Genomic DNA, 18,554 nt, shown 5'->3' with positions numbered 1-18,554 from the left:
AGCTTAGAGGTCTGGTGATCCCTTTCGTTTTTCTTCTTACCGGGGAAATTCAATAATGCATTTTAATTGATTGAGGGATAAAGTTTTAAAAATGTCTAAAATAAAGTCTGTTCTTTACTCAGATCAGTGTCTTTTATTCTCAGGTACTCTAATAATAAATTGAAATTTAATTAATTAATCATTTGTTTTTGTGTTTGTATCCTCATTCTATTCATCGTTTGTAAGCTATTCTATACTTTTTTAAGCTATTAACAATTCACAAAGATTATCCAGAAAATTCTCGAACTCGAAGTGTCAGTGTCGTTTTAACTTTTACGTTTAGGTATTCATAATTCATTATTCAGTGCGATTCGGTGAATTTTTATCTTAAACATTTGTTCCTTGAAAAGATTTGAGCAAGGCGAAGGAAAAACGAATACATTGTAAATTCCTAGTGTAGAGTGCGTAATAGTAGTGCGTTATCTAGTTTAAATTCATCATGGAGTGTCATCATTCAGTATCAATCATGGAGCAGGTAAGGTTATGCCGATTTCAGCTGTTTTGATGACTTATAGGATGACTAGACTTTAAATAACTTTTTTTTACAGGTTAATCTATTGAAAGATCAAGGTAATTTGGCTCTTTCTGCGGGGAATTGCAGGGAGGCTATTAAAAGCTACTCGACGGCTATAGAATTAGATCCGCAAAACCACGTTTTGTATAGCAACCGATCGGCTGCCCATGCGAAAGCGGGGTCCTACTCGTCCGCGTTGGACGACGCTAACAAAACTGTGTTACTTAACCCTACTTGGAGCAAAGGTTATTCTAGAAAGGGTAGTGCTTTAGCATACTTAGGTAGGTATGATGAGGCGATTGCAACGTACGAAAAAGGGCTGGAGCTCGAGCCCGGCAACCAGCAATTGGCGTCAGGCTTGGCGGAAGTGCGAAAACAAGTGGAGAAATCCAAGTTAATAGAAGAGGCTTTAATAGAAAAGTTGAGAAGAAACCCGGAGACTAGAGAGTGGTTAAAGAAACCAGAAAATCTTGAAATGGTTAAGGTAAGTCTCTAGTTATTAATGATAATTATTGTTTATTACTTTCTAGAGTTAAAAGGCTTTTTATAGGGTTGTTTCCTAGTACTTAACTGAACTCTTCTTTTTCCTATGAGCAGGGTGCCTTTGCCCATACTGAGTTGATGGAGAAAGAGATGCAACTCTTATCATTAGCAACAATAATAATTATGTGTACAATAGATACATTTTTTAATGACAAGGCTGCTTGGAAGTATCCAGCTCTGCTTTCATCTCTCACAAGATAGAAATATGAATGTTAAATTGTAAATAGTTGATTTTGGAAAGCTACTACTAAGTATCTTTCCAGCTTCTTTTTGGTACAATCTGCCTTCTGAACCGGTGGTAAAGTCACTACAAACAGACAGACTTAATGTTCCAAAAGTTTTTATATTATGCTTACTATAAATGAATTTCGAATTTTGATCAACATTTATTAAACTTGTTATTGTCACACTGGAGTCATTACAATAGTCAGTTTATAGTTGATTACTGTGCTTGCAATTATTATTAAAATTAATATAGGTGTAATATTGCAGAGTTTATTATTACTATCAATTTCTGTTGGCACCCTCACAAGAAAACCCTTATTTGTGGTTGCTGTGATTATTTTCCAGTTGCAGTTTTAAAATTAAAAAATATTAAATTATATTTTTTTAGTCACTCAGACACTATTGCAATAGTAGACTTGGGTCCCAATCTCCGGACTACAATCATAATCTTTGTAATTTATATTACTTTTGCACATATTGTGTAGCCTGCATTTTAATAAATAATAACATTAAATTTTATATAGACAATGTAAATTTTACTTTGTTTTCACTTGGTTGGCACATTCTGTATTACTGATTTAAAACAATATGTTGCTATATTTTTCTCAAGTCCATGAAATAAGCTGAGTAAACCTAGTGAACAAAAGTTTTGGAGAGTTTCCAAGGTTAGGTGAACATGTTGCACCCAACCAATTTGCATACAATCGAATTTACATAAATTTGCTAATGAAATATTACTTTGTTTGCTATATAGTAATTCATTTATCTAACTAAATGTGGTTAAACTGATAACAACACCCAAGTTGCAAACTACTAAACCTATTCTACTTATTAATAATACTAGTACCAAATATGTTATTAAGTTATGTTTAGTGTTCAATTTAATATGGAGTTTTGGTAAGTTTGGCCAGAATAACATGAACGTTACTAACATAACAAGTGATATACTCGGTTATAAAGAAGAATGAGGAATCGCGGAATGAAGTTGAACGGAATCAAATCAACAACATGGAAATGTTGCGTTTAGCCCCTATCGAGATGCATTCAATTATAACGTAGAAAACGAATAGAGTTCACAACAAATCGTTGCTATTGGACCAATGAACGTTGTATGCTGTCATATATAAGTATCTACATCATTTGTTTACCTTTTCTTAACAAAAGTAAAACCAAGTGGGTAGTTTAATTAACACATGTATAGACTGTCAAGTTTTGCTACCTAGCTCAATAAACGTGTTACTATGCAATATCGTATTATTTATACATAATATATGCCAATATCGCAAAGCATTTAAGTTTATAAATGAAGCTCCTGGATTGTGTTGCGCGAGCGGACAATTCAAATTGACGCCATTGGTATACCGCTATTGGCCACCGCCAAAATAATACAGTCCTAGTGAGACAAAATATTATTCTTCAAAAAGGTGATATTAACAATCGACTTATCAGAAACGGACTTAGATTGGTGATATCTGCTGCATACCATCTGCGAAAGGTGCAGAACTCCTTTGTGGGGTTGAGTTTACGCTTTTATAACATGATTCCTGAGGTAATTCTGGACTTACCAATGCATACATTTAAAAAATGTGATAATAGTAGGTTTTCAGTAAATGAATTGGCTCACCAATGAGTAAGCTCATAATTTTATGAGTACAAAATTAAATTTAATAACTTTAATCTTGGGAGAGTCAATAGGTATTTTCTAGGCAAGCGTGGGCGCAGGCGACCTCATCATTGTTTTCTAACAGGCATGATTTTTGCCAATAGATTGCCTATTGTCAATAAAAAATAAAACGTGTGTGTTATATATAGTTATACTTCTTTGCCGTAACAAGATAAAAATCTATTCAAAAATTTTATCTTATGCCTTATTCTACGTTTGTAGAGAAAACGACACTAAGAATTGAAAAAAGGTATTTAATATTGAAAGTTTTATTACAACCCATTATCTAGTTATCTCATTATCGGAACACCAAGTTTCACTGAACGTTAAAATTTGAGATTTTGTACAATTGAATCATTTTAATCTTCAATTTATTGAACTTCTTCAATTTATCATACAAGGTACAGTGGCAGGCAGAAGAAGAACAGGCCGTAGAAGAATATCATGGCTCAAAAACCTACGTCAATGGTTTGCAAAGTAGAGCTGGATTTAGTGATTGCCAACTTTCGTAAGAAGACGGCACAATAAGAAAAAGATTTTATAAAAGTTTTTTTTTTTTTTACAGAGTCTCAAACCACAAGACTTTGGTTCGCTTGATTCGAAAATGGAAAACGATATTAATCTCTCAACATTGAACACCATTTTAAGGTTCGCATCAGAAGAGGCAATGGACGTAGAGCCCCCCATCCCGGAGCCGCCTGCGCCAAAGCCAGAAAAGCCTCAAAAAGCAAAATATGAGGACCTACCGGCAAACCGTAGATTAGCATTACAAGAAAAAGACTTAGGCAATGATTGTTATAAGAGAAAAGAATTTGATAGCGCTATTAAACATTATAGTAAGGCAATTGAACATGACGCTAATGATATAACGTTCTATACAAACATGGCGGCAGTGTTCTTCGAACAAAAGGAGTATGAGAAATGTATAAAGGAGTGCGAGAAGGCGATTGAGATTGGTAGAGAAAATAGAGCTGATTTTAAACTTATTGCGAAAGCTTTTACAAGACTTGGTAAGTGATATTAAATGTTTTATAATATTGGTTCTACAAATGGGTTCTCCAATTCACTAGACAGTCGTAGTATATGTAGCATTATCACCTAATAATAATAGTGAAAATTTAAAGCTAATAAAATATCACTTGCTTTAACGGTGAAGAAAAACATCGTGAGGAAACCTAATATTCTCAAAATCTACATTTGGACAGAGTGGTGGACTATATATAGCCTAAAATCTTCTGATTGTGGGAGTTGATCAGTTTAAAATCCTACCCACTGCGTCATATACATTCAGTCCGTATAAAGTAGGTATTCAATTAAATTAAAAATACACAGCGTAGTCGTTCTCAGGCGAATCGACTTACTAGAAACGGACATAATTTAGTGATATCTGCATATCGTCTGAGGAAAGTACATAAATCCTTTGTGTGGGTGGGTATATGCTTTTAAAACATGATACCGAAGGTAATATTAAATCTACTTTTGCCTAAGTTTTAACAATATATTAAAACACATTAAACCAATCGTGGTTACTACATGATTGATGAATTTCTTAACGACAAGGATGCTTGAAAGCAGTCCACTCAGCTCTCATCTCTCACAAAACGGAAAGATTCTAAAAGATTATTGAAAAAGGATGTTGGATAAGAGCAAGCTGAGTTTCTTGCCGGCTCTTCTCGGTGGAATCTGGCTTCTGAACCGGTGGTAGAGTCACTACAAACAGACTGACTTGACGTTTCAAAAGGGCTACTTGAAATAAATCAATTTTGAATTTTGAAACGTTGAATCGCATTGTTCGTGATATTCTGCGTAATCAAAAATTACTAAATCCCATAATTTCCGACGTAAATTATACTTGCGTGCATCTTTTCACATAGTTGTAGTAAACTTGTCACTTACACTCTGTATGCTTAACAAATAAAAATTGTCTATGTTTTTGTTTAAATTTTTAACAGGTAATGCCTACAATAAAATGGAGCAATGGAAGTTAGCAAGAACCTACTATGAGAAGTCGATGTCAGAGCATCGCACACCGGAGATCAAAACTTTGCTTAGTGAGGTAGAGAAGAAGATTGCAGAGGAAGAGAGAAAGGCCTACGTTGATCCCGTTAAGGCTGAACAGGAGAAAGAACTTGGAAATGAATATTTTAAGAAGGGTAAGTTTTTTTGTATTTATCAAGCTAATTTAATTTCGTATTTTTGACTCAGAAAAATTAACTCTTAATAGAGTAAAGTTAAATTTAAAAAAATAATCGTGTGTACTTATTTACACGCGTTAGAAGTTATACTTCTTTGGCGTAACAAGATAAAAATCTTTTCAAAAATTTATCTTTCGCCTGATTCTACGTTTGTAGAAAAAACGACACTAACCATAGAAAAATTGTTTGAATTATTGAAAGTCAACTGTCAAACCCATTTTAGAAAAAACTAAAATGTTGTCTATAGCTATCTTCGTGGGGTCGGTTTTTTGTGACGGTGTGCGCGCGCATCGTAAACATTTACTTTCACCATTTTTCCCAAAGAAGTATAACTTCAAAAATATCCCCAATTTTATGTGTATAATATTGGATATTATGGAATGCATTCGTATCATCTTTATTGCCTGGGTCAAGTTAAAGAAAAGGATTGATCTACTAAATTCAATGTAAAATATTGAAATTCAATGTAAAGATTGGATCGATTGTTACGCATTATTTGTTTATTTGTTGAGGACTGTGCGCCTGGCCTGTTTTTTTTTATATTTTGCATAAATAGGTACTATAAATTACTATTGTGGCATATAATTTAATCATACACTTAAAATGCCTATTTTCGTGCGCGTGCGTATTTCGAAAACGATTGACCGATTTTATTCAATACTGAGGTGGTTTACAAAATAAACAATCAGTATAACCCAAAAGAACAGCCAAAAAAACTAATCACTGATTGCCTTATTCCCTTAGTTAAGGTAGCTTGGAAGAAATCACCTTTAGTGGCCTTTTGCACTTACCTATGTAAAATAATGTGTTTCCTATATTATGCAATAAAGTTGTTTAATTAAATAAATACATAATTTAGTATTTTCAATTCGAAGTTGCCATTTTCAATAGGTGGCGTTCGGGACGCATTGATAATAATGTACAATAACAATTAAATAAAGTTTAGGTGCTACGAAGTTTATCGCGTCAACTATTATTTGTCTTATTTAGGATGATAGTTTTGTATTGATGATGGTTTTGACAGGTGCAAGCCTGTCAAGTTTTATTTTTTTCGGTAAAATATAATACAGATAATGGCGAACGATAAACGAAGAACCTTGACATAAAGAAAATCGGTTTTATAATTAAATAAATCGAACATTCAATCAACAAAATCATCTAACTGCATTAAGATATTTTGTAAATATCAAAGTTACTTGCAGTTATTTATTACTAGCTATTGCCCGCGACTTCGTCTGCGTTTGTTTTTGTTTTTGAGACATATGGACATTAAATTTAGGTGTAGTTGTACTGAAATTTTTAAGTTGTGTATTCTTAAAAAAAAGATCTGTTCGCCTAAACAATATCTGAAAAGAACTGTCTGACCAGTCGCGGCTCCAAAAAATAGTAATCGTTATAGGACGAATCGAAATCGCATTGTAAGTTCATTTATATGCTAAAGGTTAACGAAGAACATTTCTAACATTTTTTTTATATAGTCCTTGTGTAAAATCGTCAAACTTTTTCATCACCTCTACCAAAGAAACTGAGCTTAATTGCGTGATAAAAAGTATCCTATATTACTTATATTAACTGCAAGAATATGTTTCCAAAGTTTCATGATGATCGGTAATCGGATCAGTAATTTTTGCGTCAAAGCGTAACAAACAGACTTACATTCACATTTATAATATTAGTAGGTATTTATTTTAGTAATCATTACAGATAATTATGTGCAGTGGTCTAGCATATAAAATTCATAGATAGGAATGATTTTATCAAAAAAAAACGTAAAATTATTTTTTTTGTATCAAATTATAATCTGACCATACAGCATTGCCATGAAACTATCTATTGCAAGTTATAATAAACGAATAATCGATAATCAAATAGATTCATTATTTTGTACAATATTATGCGATTATTATTACTAGCGGACCCGCGCGACTTCGTCCGCGAATGAGCCGACTTAAGAAAATATTCGTATGTTGTCGCGGACTGTTTTATAGAACTTTAAAGAAACAACAATTCCGCTATACTTACGCATCGCACGCATCAGAATCTCTCAAAAAGGTTATTTTTTGCAGTTTTTGCCCGAGATTCCAATATAAATTCCAATTTTTCCTTCCGATTCCTACCAAGATTATGTTAGCACAGACTCTCCTTCTTCCTATTCTGGATTACGCTGACGCAAGATTTGTTAACCTAACTGACGATCAGTTAAATAAACTTGAGAGACTTCAAAACATTAGCATTCGGTTCATATTTGGGTTACGTAAATATGACCATGTATCACAATTTCGCTCTCGTCTCAAGTGGTTACCTATTCGACTTCGCCGGAATTTGCACATTCTTTTTATTCTCTACTGTGTGTTGTTTTTCCTTCTTCTCCACCTTATTTAAAGGAAAAATTTGAATTCGTTGGTCGCCCTGGTGAAGTTCTCCGTACTGCAAGGAAATTGATCTTAAGGGTGCCTTCACATAATTCATCTTTCTTCCACCGATCTTTCACTGTTCAGGCTGTTATGCTTTGGAATGCCTTGCCTCTTGAAATCCGAGAGGCACAGTCTATTACCATTTTTAAAAAACTTGTCAAAGATCATTTTTTGTCTGCATCTGCGGATCTTTAACTTGCCTATTCCCTTCTGTTTTATTTGTGGTTTGACAATATTGTATATATTTATTTATTATTGATATTAATTATATAGGTATATATTAATTATTATCACTATCTATATATTTTATTGTAAGTTTGTTATATGTTTATTACAAACTTACAATAAAATATATAGATAGTGTTATATTATATTTGTATATATAGGTTTATGCATGTTTATTTGCAACACAGTACAGTTAAATGCACCACCTACCTCTCTTCTTGAGCTGTTTTTAACGCCTTTGGTTGCCTGGAAGAGATCGCTATGTAGCGATAAGGCCGCCAAATTGTATACCTTTTGTTAAATTTTTTACTGTTAATTTGTTATGTTTATGTGGTGTACAATAAAAGTGTATTCATTCATTCATTCATTCATAAATGAATCCTAGCTAGATCGATTTATCGCCCCACTTTAAAGAAACAACAATTCCGACAATTCCGATATACTTACGCATAACACGCATCAGAATCTCTCAAAAAGGTTATTTTTTGCAGTTTTTGCCCGAGATTCCAATATAAATGAATCCTAGCTATATCGATTTATCGGCTCCGAAACCCCCCTGTACTACTTAATTTCATGAAAATCGTTGGAGCTGATTCCGAGATTCGAATTATATATATACAAGAATTGGTCGTTTAAAGATATAAGATACAATACCTTATCCCTACTGTGGGATGTCAAAATTATAATCACAAATTAGATAAAGCAAAATAACCAAATGGTTTGTCCTTTTATAAAATTTTAGGTGCTACAAAGTTAATAGCATTAATAATTTTGCATGTTGATGTATTAACAGAATATGTTGGAACTTTATATCCTAAACACCAATAATTAACCCATACTTAGCAAAATAAATATTTCATTTCATAGCGTCAACTAGTAATGACCAAAAGTTAATCCCCAGAAGTAAATATCAATACCAATTTCCAGGTGACTACAGCACAGCCATGAAACACTACACAGAAGCCATCAAGCGCAACCCAGATGATCCCAAGCTGTACTCCAACCGAGCGGCGTGTTACACCAAGCTGGCCGCCTTCGACCTCGGCCTGCGGGACTGCGACCAGTGTTGTAAACTAGACCCCAAGTTCATCAAGGGCTGGATCCGGAAGGGCAAGATCTTGCAGGTGAGTTGTATTGTGGTTGAGCTCTAACCAAGTGACCTGATTTATACCGAATAGACCAGAGTGACTCCAAGATCCACTGTGTCCAATTACATAAAAATAACGGTGATAGCCGGTGATGGGTAGGACTTGGAGTTCACTTTCGAAAAGTTAGAGGATTGAACGTCAGAGATGCATGCTGATATTTGACCTTGTCCGTTAACTTTTAAGTTATGTTCCATAGAAATATAACAAAATTTAAAAAGAAAATCGACTGTAACAATATTTATATTAGGAGCAAAAATAAACTCGTTGTGCAGTTTACTAGGGTACAAAAAATTGCTAATTCATTCAAGGGCAATTGTATATTATTTTATAACAAATTACCAAATGAAATCTTTGAGATGTCTTTCAATTTAACAATAATCGTATAATTATCATTTATTATATTTGAATAGTAGACCCAGCCACTTTCGCTGATAATATATTATTTCTTGTGCTTTTTGCCTTTGTGATGTTTTTTCTGTCTATTCTTAAACTGATTCAGTGATACTGCAGTCACTCCATCCTCAGGCAACGCATTATACATGTGTATACTTCTATTGCTAAAAAAAAGGTTTGTAGCAGTTGAACTTTCTTTGCTAGGACAGGTTTATTTGTAGCAGTTAAATCATCATTTCATATCCATAGTTCCTCCCCTTCTCCTGGTAGAGCCTGGGCAGGGCTCAATCTAACGTGATTAATAAATAAATATACTACGACAATACACTACTATTCATCATCATACCAACCCATTACCGCCCCCCCTACAGAGCACGGGTTTCCTCCCATAATGAGAGGGGGTTAAGGCCGTAGTCCAACACGCTGGCCCAGTGCGGATTGGTGAAAATGTCCCTACTATTATTACCATTAAATTTTATTTGTTTGTCAAAGGGCATGCAACAACCCGCCAAGGCTCAGATGGCGTACCAGAAGGCTCTAGAGCTGGACCCCAGCAACGCAGAGGCTCTGGAGGGATACCGCGCCTGCTCCACGCAACTTCACTCCAATCCCGAGGAGGTGAGTTGAGCGAATGATTGAGTGAATGTTTTTCAACAGATCGACTGGTGGCGTGGCGACGCGCATGGAAAGCGTAAAATACAATTCCCATAATTTGACAGTGTTCAATAATTTTACATGTTTATTTTGACAGTTTACATATAATTATAATATAATCTTATAGTCATGAGGTGTTTTCTCGAGCTTATGACATGAAAGTGAGTTGATGAGTTTTTATATTACTAATGGATGTAAATGAAATTTGTTTTCTTCGAAAACTTCACTGTATGACATGATAAAACCTTTTGCGTTTTTCGTTTTTTTTAAATTGTCTTGTAAAAGTTATATGCATTAAATAACAGATTACAACAGGAGTCAGATGTGGCATACTGTAAAGACAAAGCAATCATAGTGTGATTTTGCTTCCTTTGTACGAGGCTGCACAATTTCACTTCCTGAATTATTACTCTAAGACATATTTTATTGTTAAAAATATTTTTATAAGTAAAACACATGTTATCCTCACATGTGTAAGGCGGAAAACAATACTGTATACACTATACACACTACTATGTATGGACATAGTACACATAGTGTGGCGATGCGGTGCAGGTTTACTCTTCAGATCTACTCAGATCTTTCACATCAAAAGTACAAACAGAACATAGAACCTCATCCTGCAGTAAGTTATCAAAAATGGAAAAGGATGAACAGACTTTTTGACTCTCTCCTTTGCTCGGGTTCTGTATGGGACATTAATGATGTTGGTCATGGCAAAAAAACACAAATTTTCAGGTCCGCAAACGCGCCATGGCAGACCCCGAAGTCCAGACCATCCTGCGGGATCCAGCCATGCGCTGTATCCTGGAACAGATGCAGCAGGATCCGCAGGCTTTGCAGGACCACCTCAAGAACCCAGAAATCGCCGCCAAGATACAGAAGCTCCTTGAATCCGGTCTGATAGCCATTCACTAACATTGTCTCTTCATTTAGGGGACCTAGGGTATGTGTCCAGGGTTCAGTTAACATTATGCTACTTTGTTCTATGCGTTCAATTATAAACTTCACAGATATCCAAAAGGTACGCGCGTACCGTGTCGGGCCGCATCTCAATGTATTGAAAACTTTATAATCCTTATGCTCATTTTTATAACTTCCAAAGTTCTCAGGATATCTGACCATCTTTTGCCGAACTAAAAATTGTATACAATTTTTCGTTAGGGAAAACGGACGGTTCCCGTGGAATTTTCAGCTGCGGTTCGAATAAAAGGCTGAGGTTTTAAGGAATTTGCTCTGCCGCATGTTCGACTGTTTCTCCTGGTCTTCATGCCCTTCACACCCTTCCCAGTGTATCCTGTATGATTTGCGCGCCGAACAAAGTGGTGATTAAGGTTTCCGGACGAATTCAAAACCATTCTAGTGTGCATCGGCAGCAAAAACCAGTGAATCAATGCTTTTTTCGTGTTTAATAGCGTGTACACAATATAATTTCGCAGTTTTACAAATATATACCTACAGCCAGTGGCGTGCATAGAGGGTATGCACAGGGTATGCAGATGGTATAAAATGAGTAAATACTTAAGGGTGGGATTTTAATAACTCTTACACTGCCTATCCTTAAGTTTTTCATAACTCTGCATGCCCTGTGCATACCCTCTGTGCACGTCACTGTCTACAGCGGCAGAGCAGTACGTTGTTTCTCAGTTAGCAAGTCTTAGCAAGTCGATTATTCTGGAAGTCCGTATTCTTTTGTTTTGCTTAGTGTTTTTGGTTACGATTTGACCACACTATATGAGACTGGTGGGCATCAGCAAGTGTTGTTTATTACTACCGGAATAATTAAAGTTAACTTTATGCTCCATACCACAAAGCTCACATTCTAATGCTTTAAGTTGAATGCAGTCACGGTAGACATGGTTTGCGAAGGTTTTTACCGACCGGTCTGTACACCGAGCCAGGCTGCAAGCAAATTTAAACCTTAAGCCCACAATGTTAGAGTAGCTTTAACAATGAGAGTTGACCGAGTGAATTCTTCTATACTGTTAAGAAACATAAAGTACATATTTTGTGCCCAGATTAAAGAACTTTACATGACGCATTTTCACAAGCAAGACTACAGTTATTGTTGAAAGTTATATTCATAAGTAGATTTATAATAAAATATCTAGAAATGTTAACAAAATATACTTTTAAGCTAATCCCTGGATATGTGCCTTTAGGAAATGTCTTAATTGGGATTGAATTGCCTTTTTAATATTTCCAATTCCTAAAATGCACCATTTACATATCGTGATTTTAATTATGAACTTTAAATGCCAGTTTGAAACTGGGTTATTACAAAAATAGAAAGCAATAAGAATTACTATTGATTGGTCACAATGAAGTAGTTAAGATATAAGAATTTGGCAATTAATATTGATGACAGTCCAATACTGTGACCCGAACAGCTACAGCTGTTCGGGTCACAGTATTGGACTTACGGCTTATTAAGTATCTCGGTGAATATCAAACTATATTAGAAACCTCAATCTCAGTTGCTAATCGAGATACACCAGCTGTGGCGTCGTCTGGGTTGGAAACTGAGGTTACAGAATGCAAAGTAAGAGTTTGAGAGTTGTTTGATGGAAAATTTACATAGTTTGTAACATAATTTGATATTCAAAACGATATAAAAAAGGCCTGCTGGTCTAGATGCCGCTCTGGTTCCGCATTTAGAATGGCAGGGCTCAGGTTGATGGCGATTATAGGGTCTCCAAATATAGTTTAACGTAAATCTGAGTTTGGACTCGTTAGACTGGCCTTGGTGAGTTATTTGTTGGTCATTGGCAGGCAAACCTGAAAGACTGTTATTGAAACAACTTTTTAAATAATACCATTGAAATTGTTATATTATGAAGTAGTAATTCAATCCCATTTGGATAAAGTATTCTCATTTTAATGTATTTTATGATATGCGCCTATCTTTATAGTTAACGGTTTGAATTGTATTAAGCTATTTTGAAAAGTTATCAATTCTACAGTACATGCTAATCACGGGCAGCGAGTTAACTTTATGGAAATTGTGACTGAGGGTGGTCAATTGCATCCCTTAGAGATTTTCCAGCTTCGCAGTAGATCATAGTGCACAGGTGAACAAGGGAGTTCACCTGTGCCCTCTCATAATCATCCACTTAAAGGAAATGCCACGCTAATACAAAACGCAACGGCCCACCAAGACATCCGCGGTTTGCGTCCTGCATGCGACCAATCGTGTCACACTATTAGTCGCACGCGCTTATTTGAACAAGGCGTGCTGTCACCTTATTGGATAACGAGTTTGTTGACAGTGGACGTGTCAGTGTGCGAGTTTATGAAGAGAGTCACTCAGGTGCCGCTTCTGTTAGCTCGCTCGATTCACTTTTTGTGAATTAGATCCATTTACTAAAAATTGCTGTAATATAAAGTTAAGGAGCCTACCGTGAATAGTTAAACTTTACATGTTGACTTCTCTATCGTCTTGCATCGGCAGCCCATGTAAAGTATCTCTATGTACGCATTGTTTGTGAAAAATGTTTTTAGTTTTCAACACTAGTGTTGAAATTATTAAATAAATGCATTTTTGGAACAGCTGGTCGTATTAAGTACTTATTAGCGTTTTATATTGCTAGAAAGAACGACTATTTAAGAATCGCACTGTTAAATATTATAAACACTTATGTTAGTACATGATTGCTATAAAATAAAGCACTACTGCAGGAACCGCAGTGCGTGCTAGCGCTAAGTTCGTTACGAAATAAAAAAAATAGAAACACTGTAACCTAAGAGTAAAATAGACCCACTCAATTAAAAATAAGCTTAAATTCGTCTGCACTTCATCAGCTAACTTTCTTAGCGGATTCTTGTAAAATAGAAACTTTAAATAAATGAATATTATGTCTATTTCACTTTGTCGTTATAGTGATTCGATATTTCGATTTGTAGTTTGGCGTTATAGCGCGGACGTAGCGTATGGCTCGTAAAGGGTTAATTTTCTTTAACACGACGTAGTGAATTAATTATACTTTGTTTTATATTGGGCGGCAGTTGTAAGACGAAAAAAAGTGAACGTGTATATCACAGATACCAATTACTGTGCTTGATGTGTTATAGACTATAGATAATAGATAACGAAGTTTGTAGGATATTGGTATTTTTATAATACAGATAAAAAAAACGTGTCACGACTGTGATTAATAAGGAAGAAAGGCTTTCCCCGCGCTAGTAAACCATTCCAAAGTATGCTTCAAAGTTTTGAAAAAATAAAAAAGCAATGAGCCTTTTGCACGCGATGACGTTGGTGAAAATTAAAACGTTAAATGTAGGATTGTGAACAAATTTGAGCGTTAACAGAATGAAGATAAATTCCATTTTACTCTGTAATTCTAGCGTTCAGATTCTCGAAAAAGACTGCCCGATTGTAGCCTACTATTCTCGTACTAAAAGATCTTGACTGCAAATATATCGCGTACGTAGCTCTTTTTATTTAAGTCGCCGATTATTAACTGCGCGTGTACACGTTGTCGTGTGGAAAGGGCTTTAGGTAAAATAATGGAACTTATTTTATAAGTTTATTTTAGGATTTATTCATTGTTTATTTCAAATGATATCTATTATTCAATAAACAAATATTGTAGGCATCAATTTTTGTTTTTTTTTTTAATATCCTTTTGATAATTCCAGGAGTTTTTTCTATTAGAAAGATGGCGATATCTTGACGATCGCAAAGGAGTTCCATTTGGCTGACACCTCCCCGACCACCTTTATAAAGTAACATAAGCACGTATAGCATTCATCGGCCCACTACAGGGCACGGGTCTCCTCCCAGAATGAGAACGGTTTAGACCTATTCCACCACGCTGGCCGATTGCCGATTAAGTGTATTTAATTTTAAAAAGCTTTAGGTAAGTCCCTTGTTTCATAGCTATCGATTTTTAATTTTGGTATTGATGACAACAAAACTTAGCAACTGATAGTTTGGAATCACGAACGACAACACTATAAACGCAGAGATTTCAAGAGTTATAAAACATTATGCTTATATAGAAGTGACGTCCTAATTTTGAATTCAGCGTTTACCCTGTCATGGCGCATCGCTAGATTTTGCAGTTTTATTTATTGAAAATAAATACCAATCTCACTTCGAAATTCGAATATAAATAAAAATACGTTTTTTATATTATATAAATATCATCAGACAAATACAATAGTTTAGTGATTCTTTGTTACTGTCATCATCATAGGCCCAAAATATTAATTATTAGGACTGAAAATTAATTATTTTATGAAGACATGAATATAAATTGAGATGTCACTGCCCAACGATTGGTTGCGTCGTCGTCGCCGCTATCAAGTTAAGCGGAGTAGGGGACAGCAAGCTTCATCAGCAAATAATTTACAGTAAAGTAATAATTTTCATCAGCAAATAATTTACAGTAAAGTGGGTCCTCACACGAAAGAGTATATAAACACTTAGTCATAAATCACACTAATGTCAATATTATTATCATTGCATCACACCTTGTTTTACACGTGCGTTCCTCAAAATACGTTTTTTTGTTAATACAAATGATTAGGAACTTGTCAGAAAAGTTACCAAATAAGAAGGCAGGAAGAAAGATACATGATTGCCAATCGGGCTGTTAACTAAGCTATTAATTTTATTTAAAAAAAAAACAAGAATTGGAGCCCAAATTGATGAGCGACATTTTTCGGCTGTACGATGATTTACCTTTGCCTCTTCGCTGCGGGAAAAAAGGAAAGAATGAAAAGTAACATTGACATTATAAATTGACGTTTTGACATTTGTGGGTTTGTTTTGAAGGTTGGTAAATGTCAGTGTCATTGAGTATTCGTAAATATTTAGTTCGCGTAGGAAGACGATCATTTTGTGGTTATTATTGTGTTTATTACTATATAGCTTGAATTGAATTGTTTATCGTAATTGATAAGTGTCCAAAATGTATATGAGAACAATGCAATAAGGGATTTTTAGAGTTACTATTATGTTTGGATAAACGTAATTTGTAAATTAAATCTTACTTATTACAAAATAGAAGCCAATAATATTTAATCGTAAGTAAACTAATTTTATCTAGCGCGTAAGAAAATATTCTTTGTTTATACATTTATTTTAAGCCCTTTCTGTTTTTGATATATGTGATCTGATAATTTATAACTTCTTTTAATTAATTTGATGTGATTGCTTAGGATGAACTTAAAAAGAAAGTTCACAGGGACCTATTAATTATGAACTGGGGCAATTTAGGTTTTTTCTTCCCCGGAGGGGGCAATTTAGGTTTTTTTTTGTTAGTTTTAGATGTCGGAAGCTTCGGTCGCGGCTAGTTGCCGACAAAGACGTGCAGTGTAGAAACCAATTAGTAGTATGGGTTCACTATAACTGCCTTACCCCCAACCGTTTACCTTAAACTTTGGGCCAACAATTTACCATTTTAATATAGACTATGTCTGAACTTTTTTATGCCTTTGTATAATTTACAGCGGTAACAATGAGAATCATTATGAGGAAAAATTAAAAGACAACCAAGTGAGGTTTATTTATGTTGTGTCTAATTATAATCAACAAGTCTTTTTATATCATATAGAGATAGAGATCATTGTATTCTCAAGGAGACAACAATGTCATTGAAAACAATAAAATTTCAAATTTAAGGTAAAATATAATATATAATAGCATGCCAAGTTTTCAATTGGACAATGGCCATTCCCAAAGTCCCGATGCGGTAGTGTGTATACATTTTTTTAAATTTGTGATCAGAAAATAACAAAAAACTCTCAAGAGTCTCACTGTCTGTAGTGTGCTGTACAAAATACCTAAGCTCGATGTTAATCAACTTCATTATCAACCTGTGACACTGCCCACTATCGAGCACAGACCTCCTCTCAGAATGAAAAGAGTGTAGGCTGTAGTCCACCTTAGCTGGCCAAGTGCAGATTGGTAGGCATTACAGACCTTCGATGTATCCTGCACTATTAAATATAATGTAAGCTTATTGAAAGTAAGATTCACTCTGAAAGCGAGGCTCAATATATATTTATATTTGTACCCACTTAGCTACTCTGTTTAGCAATATAATTTGTAATTTAAGTGTAATACTTAAGCACTGTGACTGGATGCATTCTGCATGTTTTGTTTATTAATGTGGCAGAGGCGAGCAGCTTTTATTTCAAATTAAAAGTCAAAGTTAAAAATATATTTATTCAAGTACCATAGAAGGCCCATAGATGGCACTTTTGATGCGTACATTACATGAGAACTGTGTACACTAGTGTGATGAAGGCAATAACCAAATTCATAAAGTTACGAGGGTTCCAAATGCGTTCTGGTCTAAAAAGAAGCCCACAACAAACTTGAGTGTTGTTTCTTATTTGTGTTGTTGCCTGTTTAACCATTCTAACCACTCCCGACTGATGACTTTATATATAGCTTTAATATGATCTGTCCATCTGACAGGGCAACAAGCCTTCAATGGACGCATCTTACATCTTCACGCCTGTAGGCGTGGCGGAAGATACGGAATACCTGCATAGGTATTATTATAATTTCATATAGATGGTAGTCACTACAAACAGACCGACTAGACGTTTAAAAAGTGCTTATATCAGGCCTACTTGAAATAAATTATTTATCAATTTTATTAACATCGTGTCCCAGAAATTGGTCCTTACGTCTGGTGACCCAAGAGCTAGCGCTTATTTAGCCCAACGGCTAAGTCTATTGATTCAAAGGGGCAATAGCGCCAGCATTTCTGGTACCATGCCCACAAGTGAATAGTTGGACGGCTTATATTTATTGTAAACATTAAATTTTAGTTCGTAATTATTATTTCCATACAAAAATTTATTTTTCGTTGGTTCATTAATAAATAAATAAAGACCTTGATGAATTTAGAATTTTTTCTTTGGATTTTGTATTTTATAGAATCTTATAATCTAGCAAGCTTTACCATCATGTGGTTACAGTCTGCAACTGACAAGGAATCATACTTTACCTCTTTTGTGTTTGTGGTAAAGCGCACTAGAAGTTCGACCTTACCTTATAGTAGTAGAAGCTATAGCAGCTTCACGATTTTCCGGTAGTCGTTTTATCAAGGTATTATGTAAAATGCATTTTTGTGGCAATATGCTCGCGTTAGGCTGATCGCATAGGTATAAGTTGGTGGGCGGCGTTGAGTGTCAGCCACGTCGCGTCGTCGTCGCTCGGGCAGTAATGCTGATAAATAATCTGCTGGTAAAACGACTACATCGATCGCACACGCATATGTAGGACCTATAAGGGTAGCCTTTTTTAGGTTAGGTACAAAGAGGACTAGAGAGAGGTCGGGCTATCTAAGAGGGATCTATTAACCCTCAATCTATTGCCTGCTCTTCACGACGCAGGAAACAGTCTGCATATTATTATGTAGACTATCACTACTAAGTAGCCGGGTTACCGAGATTGCCCTAATTTCGACCGGGAGAAGTTACTATGGAACGACTTTTAAAAAGTCCTGCTATTAGATGGGACATCGAGTAGGTAATTACCGCTATTTCGGTGTCCCCGTCGACCAAAATTGCGGCGAC

General features: G+C 35.1%; 2 protein-coding genes across 2 annotated transcripts in view; both read left to right on the top strand.

The window, feature by feature from the left end:
• The first annotated feature begins 273 nt into the window (after nucleotides 1-273).
• LOC120627251 (stress-induced-phosphoprotein 1) lies at nucleotides 274-14,029 on the top strand. Its single transcript, XM_039895160.1, has 7 exons — nucleotides 274-514; nucleotides 588-1,037; nucleotides 3,550-3,994; nucleotides 4,937-5,137; nucleotides 8,746-8,942; nucleotides 9,852-9,977; nucleotides 10,752-14,029. The coding sequence occupies exons 1-7, from the start codon at nucleotides 479-481 to the stop codon at nucleotides 10,929-10,931; spliced, it is 1,635 nt and encodes a 544-aa protein (XP_039751094.1). The 5' UTR covers nucleotides 274-478; the 3' UTR covers nucleotides 10,932-14,029.
• Nucleotides 14,030-15,837: 1,808 nt separating this feature from the next.
• LOC120627252 (protein croquemort-like) overlaps nucleotides 15,838-18,554 on the top strand; it is a 53,878-nt gene continuing 51,161 nt past the window's right edge. The window contains exon 1 of the mRNA XM_039895162.1: nucleotides 15,838-16,046. The gene's annotated coding sequence lies outside the window, so the exon portion shown is untranslated. The remainder of the gene's footprint in view (nucleotides 16,047-18,554) is intronic.

Source organism: Pararge aegeria, chromosome 11 (genome assembly GCF_905163445.1).
Source record: "Pararge aegeria chromosome 11, ilParAegt1.1, whole genome shotgun sequence".
Lineage (NCBI taxonomy): Eukaryota > Metazoa > Arthropoda > Insecta > Lepidoptera > Nymphalidae > Pararge > Pararge aegeria.
Note: the sequence above shows the minus strand (reverse complement) of the source record. Positions and strands in the feature narration are given on the sequence as shown.

What these genes read in the sequence shown, in the direction of transcription:
- LOC120627251 (XM_039895160.1), top strand. Translation starts at nt 479, where the DNA reads ATGGAGTGTCATCATTCAGTATCAATCATGGAGCAG. An exon ending in AAAATCTTGAAATGGTTAAG is followed by an intron (nt 1,038 to 3,549) that starts GTAAGTCTCTAG and finishes TTTTTTTTACAG; the next exon opens with AGTCTCAAACCACAAGACTT. An exon ending in GAAAGCTTTTACAAGACTTG is followed by an intron (nt 3,995 to 4,936) that starts GTAAGTGATATT and finishes AATTTTTAACAG; the next exon opens with GTAATGCCTACAATAAAATG.